The 22011-nt window shown below is 39.0% G+C and overlaps 1 protein-coding gene across 1 annotated transcript in view; it reads right to left on the bottom strand.

Annotated features, from left to right (window-relative positions):
- Positions 1-22011, bottom strand: part of LOC117473793 (protocadherin-15-like) — a 138240-nt gene that overhangs the window by 105336 nt on the left and 10893 nt on the right. The window contains exons 2-7 of the mRNA XM_034119670.1: positions 20324-20338; positions 18102-18167; positions 9668-9828; positions 9136-9291; positions 6640-6759; positions 6427-6537 (exon numbers count right to left, since the gene is read on the bottom strand). Of these exons, the coding sequence (XP_033975561.1) occupies positions 6427-6537; positions 6640-6759; positions 9136-9291; positions 9668-9828; positions 18102-18167; positions 20324-20338 (629 nt within the window). The remainder of the gene's footprint in view (positions 1-6426; positions 6538-6639; positions 6760-9135; positions 9292-9667; positions 9829-18101; positions 18168-20323; positions 20339-22011) is intronic.

Here is a 22011-nt window from a genome sequence, read left to right as displayed (position 1 = left end):
CATGGCTTGTATTTGTCTTCTGCTAGCCAACGCTCGTTGAAACGGCAACCTCCTGGCATACTGTCATCTATCACTCTCATCAGAATGCCCAGGTCACACACGTAACAAAAACACTTGTCGGTCACGCGCATAGCGCGGGAAGGCCGGAGCGGAGCTGTTTTATGTAAAAGCGAAGCAATTAAGCACGCTCCGACTTCTTTATTTTCTTTTAATCTAAAAAGCGAAGTAAAGCATTTACAATTTCAAGCACTTTATCCCAAATTCAAGCACCATTCCCAAAATTCAAGCACTTTTCAAACCTTGAAAACACCTCGTACAATTTCAAGCATTTTCAAGGATTTCCAGCACCCGTACGCACCCTGCATAATGTCTAATTGTGCATTGTATTACATCGCCCTATTTGATCTAGTTTAGCTTTTCTTGTTTCGTTGTTTGTAATGGCAGAGATTAGGGATGAATAAAGTACAACTATAACCATAATCATATTAAAGCATTTCAATCCATAGAAAGGTCTGTGCCACGCAATTTCAGTAGAAACAGGACCAATTTATTGCCCATTTGTTTTGTTGAAATACTATTTCATAATAATTGTAGAGTATTTATTTAATTAATTCTGGCACCTTTGGTATTCCATAGATGTCACACATCACAGTTTTAAATCTTTCCGAACTCTACAAATGACAAAATAAAATAGAAATAATCCACATGAATAAATATGTATTGGATTACATCCAAAACGACACCGTAATTTTCCACATAGCTGACATTAGCCCGCCAAACCCTGGCTAGCAACTGAAACCAGCTAGCCCACAGCTAGTTAGCTACTATTCCTGAAAAGTTCGGTTTTAACATCAGAACTACAAGTTATTTACACAAAGAAGCTAAACCGGAGGGTTCATTAACATTACCATTACGAAATAAAATAATATAGATCACTTTACGGCTAACTAGAAAAGATACCAGAACTGATGGAGGGCAAATTAAAACATGACTGACCTGCTTGGAGCAGTGTTAATTTCGTCAACGAAAACTATGACGAAAAATGTTCGTCAACGACCTTTTTTACATGACTAAGACGAGACGATAACGAGCTAAAAATAGATTCTTGATAACGAAAATTTGACGAAATGTATATTTAGTTTTCGTTGACGAGACGAGACGGGACTAAGGTGTTAATGGTGGACTAGCGGACATTCAAAATGCAGCATATTTTCCCCCAATTGCCCGTCTTGTCTGTCAAAATGCATCTTACATTTCTAACTTGCAATATCTATTTCCGCTCTCTTCACTCCAGAAGAGCGATCTCCCTCTCTCTCTGTGTGCGGGGGGCGGGGCCTAACAGACACGCTGCAGCGGCACACAGAGATCTGCCGGGGACGGAGCGTTCAGAAGTATAGAGACACTACAAGGCTCGATGTGGACAAAGCTCGTTTGCCATGTTTTCGCGTTAGCGCGTTGAAACGAGTAGAGTAGTCTGTCGAAACAGCCGGCCAAAAGACGTCATATTCAATCGGAGAAATGCACAATTGTCGACTTCCTTAACTCGTAGCTCTGTTGCCCCAATTACGAGTAACGTTATCACATCAGGTGTGCAGAGGTGGGAGAAGTACTCAGATCTTGTCGCTAAGTAAAAAAATACCATAGTGTAGGAAGAGTTCCTCAAGTCAAAGTATGATCATCAAAATATATTTAAAGTAGCGACAGTACAAGTAGTGATTGTGCAGATTGTTCCATTCAGAATAATATATATGATATGTTTTATAATGATTGATCATTAAAGTGTTCTCAAAGCTGGTAAAGGTGCAGCTAGTTTGAATGATATATTATATATCTGTATACTGCAGGGTAGCTTGTGAATTTACTAAAGTCTGAGTTAACACTTGATTATATTTCACATCAAATCAAATCAAGTTTTATTTATAAAGCACATTTAAAAGCGATTTTTGGTCGAGCCAAAGTGCTGTACATGTAATAAAAACACATTACTACAAAACACAATAATAATAAACATCATTCATCCACATCTGTAAAGTAACTAAAGGTATTAAATACATGTAGTGGAGTAGAAGTACACCATTTAACTATGAACTGTAGTGGAGTAGAAGTACACAGTAGCAAAACATTTAAATACTCCAGTAAAGTACAAGTACCTCAACATTTTACTCAAGTACAGTACAATATTTTAACATAATTATATATATTTAATTTATTTCACATTTTAAATAAAGCAATTAATTCGGTTAACAATTTGTTAGTTTTTTCCTTTAAAAAATAACAAAAAGTAAATACAAGAATACCGTTAAAGTACCGGATCGATAAGCAGTATTGATAAGAGTAGTAGTACTGTTAAAAACCTTAGCGATACCCATCCCTAGATATTACACAAGTAAAGTGTTAAGAGAGTGAAATGTTGCTTTACGAATTTCAACACTTGATGCTGTCACCTTGATTACAATGTCAGATACCTGTATTTGCCCAACTGAATTGGTTTAAAGAGAGAAAACATTTTGACTAAAGTTGACTAAAATGTAATTTTTCATCGACTAAAAGTAGACTAAAACGTTTTGAGTTTTCGTCGACTAAAACTAGACTAACACGTTTTGAGTTTTCGTCGACTAAAACTAGACTAAAACTATGAAGGATAGAAATGACTAAAATGTGACTAAAACTAATTACCATTTTCGTCTAAAGACTAAGACTAAGACTAAATCAAAAACAGCTGCCAAAATTAACAATGGCTTGGAGCATCAAGCTAACTGAAGCTGGACTCAGACATGCGACAGGCAAATACACCCCCGGGTACAAAATAAAGCAGTGGCGGCCGGTCCATAGGGGCGCTAGGGGCGCCGCCCCACCTCTTCCCATATTAAAAAATAAAAATAAAAATAAAAATAAAAAATATATTTTAAAAAAAATATATATTTTTATTTTTATTTTAATGAACAAGGTAAATATTATATAATTGGTATCAGTAAAATGTATAATCTACAATAAAATCTCGTTTAAAATTGTGTTATGATGTCTAAAGTTACTGATAAGTCACATGTTTCCTGCCTGGCCTTGCCCGTGTACCTTCTCTCGTCTGGGCGCTAAGAGAGGAGCCCTCAACCAGTGCAGCAGCAGCCACTAGCAGCTGACTGTTGCTATCTGTAACGTGTAAACTATGCCGCGAAAACATAATTTCAGCCAATCAGCGTCGTCAAATATGATGGTCACAGGGCTCCTACGTGAGCGCCCAGTGCAGTCTGTGGGTGTTTCTCAATCGCGAGTAAAGCTGCTTCCGAGCCACTATTTCAAGCATACTACGTCATCGAGTGCCGCCGAAGTACTGTTCCAATCTCCAGTATACTTGGAAATCTACCGAGCCCGGCGTACTCCGTTTGGAGAAATATCGAGTGTGCACATGAGTAGACTTCGCGGCCTTAAAATCCCCACAATGCTTTGCGCACGGACCAATTTCCCCAAATCTGTGGCGGAAGATGTAAGGCGGGGCCTCTCATATGACGCACACCTGCACACTTGCTAGCGTGTTCCACACTTCGTTTTCCGAATGCCAGGAAGTATTCTTGACTCGCTTCTGAAGCAAGATGCTCGTCAGACATGTGCTACCAAGCAAGCGTACTCGCGATTGAGAAACACCCTGTGAGTTGTTTGGACTCGTATCCAAGGAGACAAAACAGGAAGCTTTCATACACTCTGGAAGCTACAGCTAATGAAAACTCCGTTTTTTACATAAAAATTGAATTATGGATCATCAATCATTTTTCAAAGTGACAGACACATTGGATTAACCTATGGATTAACCTTCAGCTGCGTTTTTCTCGTTTTTGATCAGAATTGTTATTCTGCAAAAGGTGAGCATATCTCCATGTTTTGCTACCTAAAGCTACGTTGTGTGATGTCTGTATTTGCTTCCCCTGTCGCGAGTTCTGATCGCTCAGTGATGATACTTATATTTCTAGAATATGTGGAATCTCAGCTTGTAAGCTTGTTTGTGCATATCCGATAAGTATATCGATTGATTTATACCTAGAGTGCGTTAGCATTTTTTCGCTCAGGGCTCATTTAGACGCTTCTTGTGAGACTTGTGTTTTGTTTCGGTAAACATGGTTCATATCATCAGTTAGATGCGTTTCCTCTGAGTAGGACACATGAATAGTTTATTACATTTTAAGAAGCCCTGAGACAGTTTCGTGAGAAAAAGAAAGGGGGAAAACAGCCCCTTAACAGGTTAAATGGGAATTAAATCAGTGTTCCCAAAGCCCCGGTGTTCTGCAGTTTGTGTGGGCCTACTGTACTGTTGCACAGTTTATGCTGTAGAAACTATGTCCAGGACAAGGTGTTTGGAAGTTTTGGAAGATTCATAGCTAACCACACTGAAGTTATGGAGGTATTGATCAGTCTTCTCATATTTTAAGCCTCAAATTGTCCTTCTCCCCCCCCCCCCCCCCTCCCCCCCTCTAACATCACCAGAAGTCATGATTTAAGGGGTCTTTTCTCAAAAAAAATTACCGGGGGAGCATCCCCCCGGACCCCTCTAGTATTGTTTGATCACCATTTGCACAGCCCCACCTAAAATATTTTCCACCAGCCGCCACTGAAATAAAGGTATGCATAAACAAACAAGGCGGAACTAATTTACATATGAAAAGAATATATAATTTTGGTGGAGTTCACAATAACATAAAATAAAGATTTTCAAGTATACAAATAGCCAAAATAAAAAAGTCATAGAATAGCAATTTTATTTGAATAAAAAAAAAAAAAAGGTTTTTGTTATTTTTGCTATTTATTGGGGGGGACATTTTGAGTGTGTGTGTGTGTGTGTGTGTGTGTGTGTGTGTGTGTGTGTGTGTGTGTGTGTGTGTGTGTGCATGCACGCGTCAGTTTTAAAGACCCCCATAGAGCTCAGTTTATAACTCGAACCCTGCTTACAGTCATTGCTTTCTGACGGACTTGACCCTTTTACTCTTCAGGATGCATAGGGAAAATTAGTAGCAGTCTACTGCCATGCTATTCAGTTCACTTTCTCCTACTTCCTGTACCTGGTTTCCTGTCTAACCTTCAGTACAAATGTTACAAAAATATAAATGTGCAAGTATGAAACATACAGGTCAATATCACCTTGCTATTGGTAGCTGAACTGTCAATACCCCAAAACATATTCTTATATATAAATACTTAATTTTGAGTTATTTAGACTCAATTAACACTTATAGTTTCATGTCTTGTTACATAAGAATAGATCATATTTGTTAAGTGTTATTATGGGAGAATTACTATTCTTATGGTACTACTGCCTTATTAGGCCCATATTGAGCAGAGCATATTAAGACCAAAACTCATGTAACAACTTCCTTACTTGCAATAAATAAGCACTAATTAGAGGGTTATTGAGGAAAAACTCTCAACTAATGGCTTATTACCTGTAGAATATGGTCATGCAGAATAAGGCATTAATACGTGTTTTATAATGACTAATAAAGAGTAAATATACTGCTAATATGCATGTTAATTAACTATAGTTGATGGTTAATTTGTGTACCTTAATATAAAGTGTTACAATTGTTTTCATGAAATGAACATAATTACCGTGTGGCTGAGATAACTCTCATAGCTGTGAAGTAGATGAGAAGCTAAGTTAGCTTAGCTTAGCTTTCCTTGGTAGAACATGTTTGTGTTCGCTTTGAATTTATATTTAGCAAATCCACAGCCACTCAAGCCATTCTTAATATTGTATTCAGATAAACATTGAATACGTCTGGCTTTCAAGCAGTCAGAAACACATTAATCTTTCAGTGTTCTGTGGACTTGTAATAATGCTTTTAGGACATGACTATTTGTCACTTCTAAAACCGTTTCTCTTGAGTGAAATTATCTATTGTAGAACACTTCTATAAATATAACAAACAGAGTGCTATAAAATTAAAGCAGAACAATTACTCTGACTAAGACATACGTGATAATTAAGGATGTGCTAATAGTTAACTTAATTAAAGGGCGGCTGTGAGGTAGAGCGGGTCTTCTCTTAATCACAAGGAGGTTAATTGATCCCTGCCTGTGCGTGACAAATTGTCATTGATGTAAAACTGAACCCACTTTTGGTGCATGATTGGGTGAGGGAGAGGTGCTTTGTCCGAAAAGAAAGGAAGGCACTTCATAAATGCAGATTGCTGACTTAACAAGCAGCAATAGTCCAAAGGTGTGTAACAGGAATAGTACCATGATAAAACATTTAAATAAAATATAACAACACCCTAGGCTGCAGTCTATACTCCCACTCAATCAGGAGTTCATTGTATTGAAATTGTTCTTCATAATGGTTCTCAGTTGGAAGCTTTACCTTTCAAAAAATGTTATATTAAAAGTATATCATACTTTCCTTGATAGCTACTTAAAAGGCTGTGTTAAAAAAAAGTCACTTACATTTGCCTGTATGATGACCATGTAGCGTGTGATCTCCTCATAGTTGAGTCTTTCTCTGAGGACTACGGATCCAAAAAGTGTGAGGGGGATGTCAAAGGTTCTGTTTGTTGTCTGAAACACAGATTACACACATAGAAAGTCACTAACAGAGTCAACATAGTTCATAACCTGGCCCCTATTCCCAAGAGATCAGCAGGCAGAAGGATATCCTACCGGGTCTCTGGGGTTGTACTGGATGGTGTACTCTATCTGTCCGTTGGGACCGTCATCAATGTCTGCTGCCCCATTGTTCCCATAGAAACCAGAGAAGATAGTGGTTCCTACTGGCGTCAGCTATAAAGACAACAGGAGAGAGCAGTTCAGTATCTTTTATACAAGCTACATGCTGTCAAACGTTTAAACACTTTCACATTGGTTTTCACAACTCATATCAAACAGCTTCTATCTGTTCTGTTGTTTTCCTGGCATCTCCTGCCTGTATGTGGCAGAGGGGAGGGAGGGGCACATTAAAAACCTCCTCACATGCTTATGGCCATAAGGGATCCGGATACCCCACTGTCTCTACAAAACAAATAGAAAATGACTTGCAGCTTGCAAATGGGGCTTGAGAGGGAGGATCAGCATGCAGCTGTTTTGTGCTTTTGTTTGCTCTTGGAATAAAATGAAACACAGGCAGCAGGTTAGTACAACTTTTTCTGACGGCACTGTTTGCATAAATCTTTCTCTGTCAGTACTGTGAGAGTTTGCTACACGTAATCCCTCATTTGAATACAAGTGTTTACATTAAACGGGACATTGGGTGATAGAAAAACATGTATGGTATGTAAAGTTAGCTTTTTCTCCCAAAGACAACATGTCTTTATCTATTTTTGGGTCTATTATTTTAGTTAAATAGAATAATAATAACAGATTCAAACCAAACTCTGACTGTTAAAAAACACGAGTCCATTTTTAAAAAGATTATAGCATGACTAAAAAAGTGTAGATAAGACACCGTATCTTTTTCACACCTACCCTTTACACAGTTTAACATTTCACAATGTTATAAGCTCATAACAAAAGATTTAATCCAATTTGCCACCATGTTTAAGTAAACTTCTTCTTCTTGGAAAATAAATAGCGGAGTATTAGTAATATATCTACTACTGTACATGACATGCAGTTGATGGCCTAAGATACACATACAAAAAATCCATATTGGCCGTTGTTTACAATAACTCGTAGTTTGGCAAATAAAATATGTTAAATGTTCACTGCACATGAGCAACAGAATAACTCACTTCTAGTAAAGAAAACGAAGCTACAATAGATATTCAGAAAGATATTGGCTTTTCTGAGAGAAGTTCTTAACCCGGAGAGTTGAAAACTTTCCACGGCAAATAAAAAGGAAGATCTTTGCCAGCTATATATTGCCACGCTGCCTTGGGACCTGTCTGATTATGTATCAAAACAGCAGTCTAAACTCCAGACAGCATGAAAAACATTTGACATTAAGTTTAATTTAGCTGCTGCACCAATGATTTGTTACATCATTTCCCTAAACAGGGTTATCTCTGCCTCCAATACAACAATGGCGGTGAGAACGTCTGACGCTGTCACTTTGCCATTTTTTCGGATACAGCTTTAATGAAAGAACTGCAGACTCTGGCACCGGTGCCAACTCAAGAAATCAGCCACCAGGATCACCCTGTACCCAGAAACCTTCAGGAAGAACTCATAAACTGTGCCCCAGACATTCTTATAAATAAGCATATTGCCTCTCTGTGTGTCTTAATCTGTCTGCCTCACTCTCTTGCACTCAATAATTGGTAGTAATAGACGACAAAAAGCAAGTTTAATGTTGATAAAGCTTGATGTTACTCCTGAGTCACTCTCTATTAAATGTACTTCATTATATTGTTGGAGTTCTGGGGGCAAAGTAAAGTGAATTATACAATAGCTGCTGCCTAATGGGCACACTCAAATGTTTGAACCTTTAAAAAATGATGACCACCAAGCCAAACTACATTTACCAAACTAGATTTTCATGTTGGCTGGCAGGGGACTCATATCTCAAAGTTCTTTATAACGCATCTTTTGTACGGTGGTCCTTCAAGATATACAAAGGAATCATTTTAATAGGAGTAATGAGAAACTGGAGGGCTGTAAGAAAGAAGGAGGAGGAGAGACAAGCAGAAATATATAGAGTGTGGCAGAGGAAAGGCGGGGAGGTGGAGAAAAAGGTGACATAATGAAGCGCTGGGAGTGGAGAGGGGGCATGGAAGAGCGGGAAGAAGGGCCAGGAGAGAGAAAGAGAGAGGTGGAGGAGAGGGATTGAGTTGGACAGGCTGGGGAAGACTGCATAATGAGATATTCTGCTGGGTCTGCCTCGGTCTGCGCTGGCAGCAGGCTGCATGTTTCCTTGTCCCGTTTTCAGCTTGAACCGCCTCTAGTTAAATTCTGCTCGCCCAGACTCTGCGGACACACTAAGGGTGGGATTGGCTTCTTAAAGACTATTCTGGAAAGCTCAGAATAACAGATATGTTCCTCTGCTGTCCAAAAACTCTGCTCTTTCCGTGCTTGTGGTGCTGCCCGTCTGACAGCAAAAGTCATTTACAAGGCTATTTGGTGGATGTTGTTATTCACAATACATTGCAGTGTGTACATAAGGTGTAGCAGGTCAATACAAACACTGATGTTGACCCCCATGTCAGTGTGTTTGTGTTTTACCTCACTGACGGCAACATAGTATCTTGGCTGTTGGAAATGTGGCGCGTTGTCGTTGCGGTCTCGAACAACGATGCGGACTTCGTGTAAAATCACCGTGCCGACCAGCTCGTTGGTACACTGAACCTGAACCACAATGGACTGAATATACGAGGGGGGCTGGAAAAAGGGAAACACAGAGAAATGGATAAATAGTTAAAAAGCTTGCTTGTACAGTAATGAAAAATACACCAACATAAAAAAATAAAGATATTTCACAAAGGACTACCATTCTTTTGTATTTTTTTGTTTACAAATCACTTTTGAAAACATCTGCTTGGTTTGCTTTACAGACAAAAAAACAGCAGGAGGCTTGTTTTTTTTATGGATGAGCAGGAGCTAAAACTTTCTCACAATAACAAATGGTGGAAAGAGTAAAACAGCCATGTGAATGTGTTCATGCCATAACGATAATCTGTAGTAAAGTCCAACCACTAAAGTAAAAATAATAAAAAAGAAGCAGATGTTGTCTGTATAAAGAAGACAGACGCCTTACATCTCTGTCAAGAACCCGTCCGGTGCTGTTGAGGTAAAGGGCTTGTTTGGATTGGTCAAGGATCACCCAGTGATCGTGGTTATCCCTCAGCGACAGAGAGATGGTACGATCCGGACCCTCAGCCACGCCATTTATCTGCATGTTCTCAACCAATAACGTTCCTGGAGATACAAAAAATACATGTTTTTAACCAATCAGCAAGAGAGAGAGACTGGTAAAGTAGATTCAAATAATTTTGTAAAGAAATAGTCCTAGATGAAACTTGAAAATTAATAAAAGGAGACAGTCCAAAGAGAACCCTATGATGTCCTTATGTTATTAATTAAATACAGTATATAGGAAATGACATGTAGGTTACAAGGACAAAGAGATGGTGACGCACACAAAGAGATGGTGACGCACACAAAATGAAAAAGGGAAGGACCAAGCAAATTATGGCTAACCAGGTATGGGGGCTACACAGTTTGGTTTCTCATTACCAGTACCTGGAATACTTGAGACTAACTGGAACACAAAATAAATATTTCCGAGAAAGAGACATTTTATTTAGTTAACATTTCTGAAAAGTCAGATACAGTAGAACAGATGAGATAAAACTTGATTAATTAAACACAACGGTGGGTGGTGAAAGCATATGCTATTAAGAGGAATATTGAAAGACACAAAGAGAAAAAAAGGCGAAATGTCAGCTGCTATTATCCGCCAGGCGGCTGGTGGCAGGCTGTAGGTGGGCGCTTTCCAAACATAAGATCAGAGTTACCCCCACCTCTGCAGTCAACATGTCAAAGTGGGCATGCACTAATGTACATTCTCAAAGATATTGAAGTGACTTTTATTTTGTATATATTGATTGTTGTGCTTTTATGTAGGTCTTAATGTGTGCATATGTATGAATGTGTCTTTTGATTGTGTATATATACTGTAGGTATATACATATTTTTATTCTTTTTTTTTTTTTTTTTTTTTTTTTAATTCGGGATTGTGGGAAACGGTATTTCGATCTCCCTGTCTGTACACACAAACTGAAAGATTGACAATAAAGTTGACTTTGACTTTTGACTTTGAGATGCTTAACCCTACATTTCTCCTGTAGGCATGTCTATGTTATTGAAATAAGCTGTGTCATCCAAATAACAGGAAATATACCTAATCAACCGAAAGCCAGGATATGTTTTTAGAGAAGAGCACAAGTCAGAGAAGCTACATTTCACAAGATGGAAAAGAAATAATTGTCAGATGGGGATCAAATAAACATCTGACTTTATAGTGATAGACAGTGTCAATGCACACAGAGCCCTTTTGCCTGACTTTTCAAAATGTTTGCATTAGATGTCAAGACCAGTCCAGGGTCCTAATGAAAGTTTAATGGGTAATAGAAACACAGAAGAGGTGAATGAAAAAGGTGAGAAAGGAAGAGAAAATCAACTTGAGCTTTTTTGACTTAGCTTGACTTTGTACTGCTCCAAGTCATAAGAGACCCATTACCAGGACCTACACACTGCATTATTAATCCCAAAAATATCTGCGTGTGTGAGCACTAAACCAGTCATCAGCACATTATTAAACCATGAAGATTCACAGCCACAATTTCCAGTGTCAGCAAACATGTATTTCTTTGCATAACAACAAAAATAAATTAAGAATTTAAATTGGCAGCTGCCTTTTAACAGACACAAGCCAAAGATCAGTTGTTTTGTCTTGAATGTGTGTGTCTGTATAAAGTCAGATATTTAGGCGCAGAGAGAGAGAGAGAAAGGTCTTACGGATTTGCGTGTGTGTGTGCTTGAAAACTACATATTTTCCTACCATGTATACACACACACACACACACACACACACACACACACACACACACACACACACACACACACACACACACACACACACACACACACACACACACACACACACACCACACCACACACACACACACACACACACCACACACACACACACACACACACACACAGCACGCACGCACGCACGCACGCACGCACGCACGCACACACACACACACACACACAGAACAATCTTATATCTGATCTGACAGAAATACAATTGGGTCACGGCCTTCTGTGCTACCATGGAAACCGTGTCAAATGCCTTGATGTGATTCGTTGATGTTAAATAAACGAAGAACTTTAATGAAATTGGTTTCTTTGTATGAGAAACTGGAAATAAATGGAATTTATTAAGGGAGATTTATTCGTTGACATCTTCTGGCTATACATCCTCTGATTTTCTGCTTGTGTCTTGTGAAATGAGTGAAAAAACACACCAGTACAGGCGAAGAAGAAAGAGACACCATGTGTAACTGCATCTAATTTAATTCCATATACCGTCTAATATAAATGGGCTCTTTTCACAGTGACCTCACTACATGGGATGCGTGACTGAATACAGCACTCAGCAGCACCTGATTAAATTGACCCATGTGTTAAAGCATACAGGCAGAACGACATGAAGCTGCGAATGTGCGGGGAAGAGAGCGGTCCGAAAAAACGAAGCACAAACAGCCTTTAGAGAGCAAGAGAAATGAGAAGAATGGCAGAGGAAAGTAAGGCGAGAATATATTGAATGAGAGGTTGAGAGAAATAAAGAGTAAAGAGCATATTAGGAGGAAATGGTGAGAAAATGAGTATTGTGGTGACGCATTAATATAATTTGTACAGGACATTAGCTTAACTGAATGTGACAACAGGTATGAGCCATGGACTGAAAAGTAATCAGCACATCCACCTGATACTTCTGCTCAAGGTTGGGAAAAAGGAAGGAATGTTGGTGGATCCTGACACCAGTATATAGTAATAATAAAATAATCAACTTTATTTATATAGCACCTTTTAAACAGGGTTACACCGTTATTGTATTACGGCTAAAGCCCCGAATGTTTTTTCTGTAGCCCCGGACAATTCTCCCTCAATAATATAATCAGGGGTGCACATAACTGGTACGCAGGTACGCAGGTAGATCACTGGACGACAGAGTTGTTCACCGTGTGCAGAGACAGGGTTAACGTCGGTATGAACAACAGAACTGTGCCAAAACTCTGCCAACTCGCTGCAGTGGGGGACTCCCCTGTGCACATTCGGTGACCCGCACACACACTGGAGAACTGCGCAAAATCAGCTGATCACAACGTTCACGCTCTGTGGTCAAGCTGCTGCAGTTTTATTGACAACAAAGTGGAGTAAAACACACAGTTGCAAACTTACTCAGGGTGTTAATGGAAGAGTTTGAAATCAGACAGAGGTGGAAGAAGTACTCAGATATTGTGTAGGAATACTCTGTTACAGTAAAAGTCCTGCATTCAAAATGTTACTCAAGTAAACTTAGAAAAGTATTATCAAAATATAGTTAAAGTACCAAAAGTAAAAGTAGTCATTGTGCAGATTGGTCCATTTCAGAATAATATATATGATATGTTTTATAATGATTGATCATGAAAGTGTTCTCAAAGCTGGTAAAGGTGCAGCTAGTTTGAATGACTGTGTATACTGCAGGGTAGCTTGTGAATTTACTCCAGGTGGAACTAAAGTCTGATTTAACACTTGATTATATTTAACATCATTCATCCACATCTGTAAAGTAACTAAAGGTATAAAATACATGTAATGGAGTAAAAGTACACCATTTACCTCTGAACTGTAGGGGAGTAGAAGTACAAAGTAGCATCAAAGCAAGTAAAGTACAAATATCTCAAAATTGTACTTAAGTACAGTACTTGAATAAGACAGTGTACTTAGTAACTTCCCACATCTGAAATCAGATATGACTTCAAGTCATGTGATCATTTCTTAGTATTTGATCCTTCAACTTGGCCTCAGGAAATGCAAGGACTTCACAGTTTTAGCAACAAGTTTTGGAGAAAGCAAATCGGAGGCTTAAAAAGAGACAGGGAGGTGCATCTTCATCATCTTCATCATCTAGCATGCAAGAAGTGTAAATAGAGGACAGTGAAGGAGACACTGAGGAGGACCACGCTTCGTGTGGGGTGAGTACCAAACGCTGTCTCCTGGTATTCATCTGAGTAACTCACTAAAAAAGTGATGTACACCCCTGTGTATAATATATATCACTCAGTATAACAGGCCTACATTACTCTCTGTATTTGTATGCTGTAGTTTAGTAGATATCTACAAACAAAGAGTCGATATTTTTGAATATAATACATTAACCGTGCTTTACCTGAACCTCATCATGACACTAGAGAGGACGGCAGGATTGTAATTTCCCGTGTTCAGTGAATGCAATTATTATGTAAAAGGTTATTTCCAAGGCACACCTTCATATGATCATTATAGTTTAAAAAAAAAAAAGAGAATAAATGAAAAACAGGTATGAAATACTATATGACAGTAAAACAAGAATACAGTTAGTGATTTGTAAAATATCCATGAAGAAAAAGTAAATCTGTTTACAGTTCTGTTCTGGGGAAGCATGCCCCCGGACCCCCCTAAAGGATGTTAGGTCCACCCCCCACTTATAAAAATAGCACATTACCCCTGCTCACACATATATGCCCTGAGCTGATTATCGAGCCTTCAATGTAACTGTCGCGGTTATCGTGTACTGTGTGTGGGGAGAAAATTCCACTGTAGCGCCCGGAACATTAATGAGAAACCCTACATGTTTGAGCTCCCTCTATGAAACGTCAAGCTACCCCACAGCACCCCCAAAAGAAAATCTCTGTGGGCTAAGCCCCTAATGTTTCCAGGTCCAGGAAACGCCCCTGGTTTCAGCCCTGTTTCAAAAGTGCTGATTCTCTGTCTGTTACTTTAGATGTTACGCCCCTCTGAGAGATATTTGGTTAAAAAGAACACAATGGTGCTCGAGGAGGAGATTCAGGTGATAAGGTGTGGGGGGGGGGGGGGGGGGGTTACCTTGGTTGGTGATTGGCTGATGGTTACACAAGCCAAAAAAAACGTTATGACATCATAGAGTGGCCAAATTCTGATCAGTTCATTTTCAGACAGGTTTTTATATAAATGGATCAGGAGAAAAAGAGAGAGAATCTTTTTTCCTGAAACTTTCAGAATCTCAAGATCTCTAGCAGTACAAGCAGAGTTTTACATAGTGATTTCACTATACACTATACTATTCAACAGTGATCTTGACACTAATATGGACTACAGGTTGTGAAACTATTTCAGGGAATAGCCCTTAGCTGATATGCTTTGCTGCTGTTGAGCTACTCATGGGGAATCAAAACTATTTGATGTGGTATCAGGAACCTTAAAGCATTCTCAGTGGTCAAACTAGATGAGCAAAACTGAGTATAAATAAAGCAGTGGACTAATAATGTTAGCACAGAAAGCAAAGAGGATTGCACACGATTACATGCAATTGTGTACGCTGATGTAGCATGTAATCCCTAATGGATAAATGGAATGTGTTATCGTATAGTTTGTTAGTGTGAAGATCTCTGCTAGAGTGTAGATTATGAGGTTGTTTGTATGATGTTCTGTGCATGTATGTGTGAGTGTCTGTTCAGCTGATTCCCACTCATTATCACCCTTTTACTTGATATTATTCATACTAAACGCCTAATTTCAATATGATCTTTTATGGCGTTTCCCCTAAGGGAAAGAAAACCCTTAACTTGTATCTTGTTACTCTCCCTCCCTCCGCCTCTTTTCCTTCCTCGAGTCTGTCCCCCCCCCCCCCTTTTACCCACACTAACCCAAGATAATCACCCTAAAGCGAGATTCTCTATTAAATCTATTAACACTATTTCACAGCCGCAGAGCAATACATGGTATTATTCATATATCCCATTCCAATACTAAATTATTATTTGACAGCCCTGTTAGGGGGATTACTGCACGAACAGGCACCAACACACACCTTACACACACATTGTTGTTCTGCAGCACCATTAATGAGTGTTTGTGCAGACATAGTGCATTTCAAGCATACATTGTAGCTGACGGAGGTTTTAAATATTTCAATAGAAAACACTAAATTAAGCAGACATTTTATAGCAAATCTGTAGAAAAATGTAAAATCTATTGAAACGAGTGTTATTGCCATACACACTCAGACAAAGAAAACATTTTAGCTCGCTTATCTATTTACAAGGTTGAACTTTTAATTACATGTATATCTTGAATTTGTGCAAGCTTTTTTGTAGCTGAAAGACATCTTATCAATGCAAGGCAGTTTCAGTTTGATTAACTTAATTATTTCTCTCTCTTAAACAAAATCTTCCAAATCAAAATGTGCACGTCAATATGCCCATCTGAGTAGTCTTTTATACAGTATGTTGTGCTCCCAGCAATAAGGTTTAACAGCAGCCCTGGACCCCTGATGAGTGCAGGTTGTGCCTGCAGCCAGAAATGATGGTCTGCAGACAATATGCAGCTATATTTTCAATTAATATTCTCAAAAGAAATAGGCTTCGAAATTAATAAATTATGAAATATTATGACAGAAAAGGAGAGGGCTGGTTTCATTGAAGAGGCACATATAATATTTATCTTTCATACAATTGGAGGTCTCTATCAACAAAACATTACATTTTCGGTAAGTTTACTTTATCAGAAAGGGTCATTTAGACAGCGGTTTTATTTTCTATAATAATACAATTTCATAAATGTGGATAGCACGATATAAGGAATGTAATGCCTGTCTAATTGACTCATTGCAGAAATAGCATTCACATACTTTAATATTGTTTTATTGTTATTTGAAAAACGTTTGTGTCTTTCCCACTTCTAAAACCAAACAGCCCCCCCTGTGTCGTTGTTACATAAGCTCTAAAAGTTTGATCATGCTTCTGAGTGAATAAGAAGTGGATTAGTTACATAAAATAAAATGCATTTTGAATTTGTAGAGGCGATTTTATTCGTATAAACCCACAACAAAAGAAAAGCAATTACCTCAGCGGTGTTTTGAGGCATTGATATCATATACTGTAGGAAGTACTCTAAAAAAACAGATAAAAAGACACATTTGAGGCCAATAGTCAAGGTCATGGTGACAAAATAAAAACATAAAAGGCTGGCAAAGTTATGGAAGGTTTTTTTTTTAACACATTTTTCCACGATGACTCACGAGGAGAAAACTAAACCAGCGTCACTGTCGTGGCGGGTAATTACCAGTCCCAGCCTTGTGTGTGTACCCAGTAAACACTATTAAACACAGTAAAAAATGAAAACAGGAGAAATAAGAGGAAGGATAACTTAATAGGATCCATTAAGACATCAAGAGACACAGCCATGGCAGCTGGGTTGGTTGAAGAAGCAGCTTTCCTCTCTGTCTGGTGTTGCTTTGCTAATCTCTTTCCATGTCAGTTAGGATTACAGTGATCAGGTCTCACAATTTAAAACCTCGCTGTAAAGCAGACACGGCAAACATCAGGACAGGTTCCTGTTTATGAAGGGTAATCTTTAAGCTGCAGATAAGAGGGTGATTTAACCACACTGACCAACGTGTTTGTGTACATTTCCTCAACGCCAACAAAAGCCTTAATGCACCTCTGACTAAAGTAACTAATCAATTCAAATGTGATCCCGCCGTCAATTACCTTCTCCTAACTTCACAAACGATGAATACACAAAGCCTGCACACAAAAACACGTTATATGATTTGGGATTGTGTGTTTGTTAATATTTCTTTGTACAGACTTAATGGCACAGCCATCAAAGAAGGAGACACTAATTAACAAAGAAAGTCTTAAACAGTTTGAGCTATCTCTGGAGACAAAAATACACTGATGATAGGTCCTTTGTTGGAGATGAAAGGTGTCTGAAAACTCTGGCAGTTTTTGTTTAGGTGGCAGGAGATGAGAGGAGGAAGAGAAGAGATGAGAAGAGAAGAGAAGAGAAGAGAAGAGAAGAAGAATCTAAAAGATATATAGCACACTTTGACACAAAAAATTAGTTATTGTTTGTTTCATCTGCGGGGTATTTTGGGACAATTTATGGTTAGGTGCAGTGACTTCCTGCCAAGCAACTAGTACACTTCAGGTATGGATTAACACAAATATATAAAATGTAAATTAGTAACTATTTGAGATACTTTTAGGCATATTTTGTCATCTTCGGTAAGAGGTAGGCAAGTTATTCCACCTGATCCAGTCTTGAGGCTAAGCTAAGCTAACCTGCTGCTGCCTGTGGCTTCACATTTCGAATTCTGCAACACAAGCATGTACACACAGAAAGCCGCTCATATCTGGTTGTTGTTTATGCTCAAGCACAGCCATTCAGCTCAAATTGAATGACCTAATGTCTTATCTCCTGGGACAGGGATCCAACCATGACACAGGCCCAATGAATATCAATGAGTGCAGATTACACGCCATACCAATCAGCATCTGCTGCAAAGGTCAAAATCTTCTAACAGTGTTTGTCTTAAAAGCAAGAGTGACAGAGCTCCATTTAAATACATTTTCCAGCACAGAATAAAGAAGTAAAACAGATCAATACTTTACCGTTGGGGCTTTCTTCGTCAATGGCAACAATGGTAGCAGGAGGACCCGATCGAGAAAGCTTACATTCTGGAAAAGAAAAAAAGGTAACATTTAGTCAACATTGTATTGTTAACTTCTATATATCAGTTATAGAGCAGAGCACCTTAAACTGGCAAGACCGAAGGTTGCAGTTCTTCTTGCCATTTGTTTTACCGGCCTCATGACTCATATTGCCGGACTCCATGTTGACTGTTACCTTGGTGCCTGCCATTAAGGACAAAGCGGGCAAGGAAGGGAGCTTGGATAATTATAGATCAATAGCTCTAGCCAGTGTGTTATCCAAAGTCCTGGAAATAATTTTGTTAGATACAGTAGATTATGTTCTTATTTATGTACCTCAGATAACCAGTTTGGCTTCAAGGCTAAGCATGGTACTGAGCTATGCATCTATGATTGGAAGGAAATGGTAGAAACATATAGAAGACATAATTCCACTGTTCTGATTGGTTTTATTGATGCCTCTAAGGCTTTTGACTGAGTTAACCATCATAAACTGTTTTTAAAATTGAGACAAAGGGGTGTGTCCAAAAGTATAATTAGGATCCTGGCTTATTGGTAAGCCAACCAGAGCATGCGGATAAAATGGGGGAATGGAGTCTCGGCGCCATTTGGTGTTGGTAATGGAGTTCGCCAGGGCGGGCTCCTCTCACCATGCCTTTTTAATATCTATATGAATGATCTATCAGATGATTTAAGTGGCTGTAAAACAGGATGTGTGATTGGTAATGTGATTGTAAACCATCTTATGTATGCCGATGATTTGGCTATCGTTTCTCCGAGCAGTGCTGGATTTCAACAGTTGCTAAATATATGTTCTGATTATGGTGTCAAATGTGATGTTAAATACAATGCTAAGAAGAGCGCTGTAATGATCTGCAGAGCAAAAGGGGATGAGAACCTTGGTTTTTCCAATATTCTATCTGTCAGGGCAGGTGCTGTCTGTTTGCTGTAAAACTAAGTATCTGGGACACATCATTACAGATGAAATGGCTGATGATGATGACGACATGTATAGACAGCGGCGTGTCTTATATACACAAGCTGACATGTTGGCTAGAAAATTCACTTGGTGTTCAGATAAGGTTAAGGTGAACCTCTTTAGAGCTTATTGTACTCCTCTGTATACTGCCCCCTTGTGGGTCAAGTTTAAGAAGGCGAGCCTCCAGAAGCTCCAGGTTGCTTATAATGATTGTTTGCGTAGACTGCTTAGAAAACCAAGGTGGTGCAGTGCAAGTGAAATGTTTTGTAATGCACGAGTCAACACGTTCCATGCTCTCTTGAGAAATCTGATGTACAAATTCATCTGTCGATTGAATGTTTCTCATAACTGTCATTATGCTGCTTTCAAATCCGTGTCTCAGTGCTGTACGATGCAGTCACCTATCTGTGGAAACATTGGTGTAACTGCCTTTTTAAAATGTATATTAGAGTGTTGTATGTCTTTTAAAAAAATGGACCAAGAGTCTCTTAAAATAAAGCTGATGATGAGGATGGTGATAGGAAAACTAAATGTGTACAACTCAACGATGAAGAATAAGGATGATTACGGGGAAATGTTTTAAAGTGGTTTCTTCTTTTAAAATAAGTGGCTGCTGAAATCACTCTGTCTGTCTCGCACTGAAAGGGAGCTTCAGCACAGTGTGGTGTATTTCTCTGAGTGTGGTTACGAGTGGCCGTAGCAAGTGACTAAAAGGAGTAAAGGTGAACCATCAGAAGAGTGTAGAACAGCCCTGAGGTGAAAGTGGTTAGAGGAGGAGGAAAAAAAGGATGACAAATGGTGAAGAAATGTTGTTTTAGAGGTAGTGACTAACACCATTTAAAGAAATTGTAAATACAGAAGAAGTAAAAAAAACATGGCTAAAAAATGCTTTGAGGATGAAGCAATACATACTTAGAAAAAGTAAAGGATTAGCCTAGTTGATAATCTATAACTTATTAACCTCATTCTTCTCTCTCAGGGAGAGGACAGGGGTTTGGTGGGAAAAGAGCAGAGAGATAATATAATTGGAGTGAAAAAGGTGAGAGTGAATTGACAATGAGAGGAGACTAAAGCACAGTTTTTTCATCGGTAACGACAGCAGAAGCCTTCTAGAGCCATCTCTGCGGGGTGAGCGGGGGTTAATAAAGCAGCACAGTGACTGAACACACAGTTAGCAGAAGGAGAGAGAGGAGATAGTTCTTACCCTCATACTGCCAGTCTGCAGTTTGAGAAATCCCACCAGGAAGGAGAGAAGAAGGTGAGGAAGGAAGCAGCCGAAACGACGATAGGAAGAAGAAAAAAGCAGAGGAGAAAATCATGAAAGAGAAGAATTATCCATTAGAGTAGAGCACAAAAATGTTAACGAAATAATGTACAAGTGAATAAGAAATGTGCATGTTTGCAGGTGCAGTATACATGTTAATGTGCTTATCCACACTCCCTGTACTACTGTATTAACCCAAGCTGAAGGCCCTGAAATGGTCCCATTCAGAAGGGGAGAAAAAGTAACAACGTTCGAGGATGCTCCTTTATCTCTCTGCCAGAAAACGGAAAAGTACAAGAACACCCTCATTCACCACACTGGTTATTGTTATTGTACAGCTCTGGAGGATAGCTGAGGGGGAAATCCCACAGGGAGCCTGGAAGACAGATATCTGCTCACCTAGAAAATAGACTTCAAGGCACAATAATCACACTTTCCCTCACTCTGTCTCCCTTCCTCTCCACGATTACACATTACAACTGTGTGACATCATAGATGATCTCAGGGTTCATTGGTGTCGTGTCTTGTTTCTTGCTATGGGAGACAGTATTGAGTGTTCCCAAATACAGATTCAACTGTCCAAGGGTTCATAATGAGCTTATCCTATTAGAAGGAAAAACGATTGGTTTTGTAATTTTTCACTCTGACAAGGAGTCAATGATTGCTTTCTTAGCCAACAGGCGAAAAATGATCCTCAAACCAAGGAAGGTACTTGTACACGCATGCATGTGCTGTGTGCACATCTATGATATGTGATGATGTGTTGCAAATATGGCAAATATTACATATATATATAAAACATTCATAGTGTTAGTCAAACAACAATGCTCATTATCCTGCCAATTCATAACCAGTGTAGTTTGTGTCCTTGCTTACCTGTTAGCTAGCATGCTACTTTACATTTGGTGTTTCTACTCAGCCTTATCTCCAATGCAAAACGCTTCTATACACTTTAAATGTGCACCAAAAATACATTTATACCGTTTTTGACAAACAGATACACAACAGACAATTTGTTTCAAAGAGCAAGAGGTTTTAAAGGAGCCGTGATGTTGCCCCTGCTTCAATTCTGTTTGCTAAATTAGGCTTTTCATTTTATGAACACTATTCTTTGAGAGACTGGATTGTGCCTTGTATTTTCTGTGCAATAGTATAAGATCCAAAAATACTCAAATTCCTTGACAGGATTTCCCAGCAGCGATATGATGATGACCAAAATGACCATTTTCTGCTAACTGAATTCTCTCCAGCGGGTTGAAGTATTTTATTATTTAAGCTCAATGGTCATGAGGTTCATGCTGTCCCTTTAGTTCCACCTCGGTGCCCTGACCAATGTGCACCCTCATTATCTTTCCAGCCACATACACGGCATGATTGCTTTTGCCTTCGTCCACCATCCAAGGTCTCTGTGATGTGAGCGAGAATTTTACCCGTTACCCTTTTAGGGATTTTCTATGGGTGCATCTCCGGTTAGCAATGCAGAAAGATCCACGAGGCGTGGGACAATAGTCACTAGTTACATCAGACTCTACCAGCTGGCCTGTGGGTGTGTGTATGTGTGTTTGTGTGTGTGTGAACAGCAGATGACAGATGTGTATCCCCTGCTTGACTGCCTTTTTATCCTTCAG

This window comes from Trematomus bernacchii, unplaced genomic scaffold (assembly GCF_902827165.1).
Source record: "Trematomus bernacchii unplaced genomic scaffold, fTreBer1.1, whole genome shotgun sequence".
NCBI classification, from domain to species: domain Eukaryota; kingdom Metazoa; phylum Chordata; class Actinopteri; order Perciformes; family Nototheniidae; genus Trematomus; species Trematomus bernacchii.
Note: the sequence above shows the minus strand (reverse complement) of the source record. Positions and strands in the feature narration are given on the sequence as shown.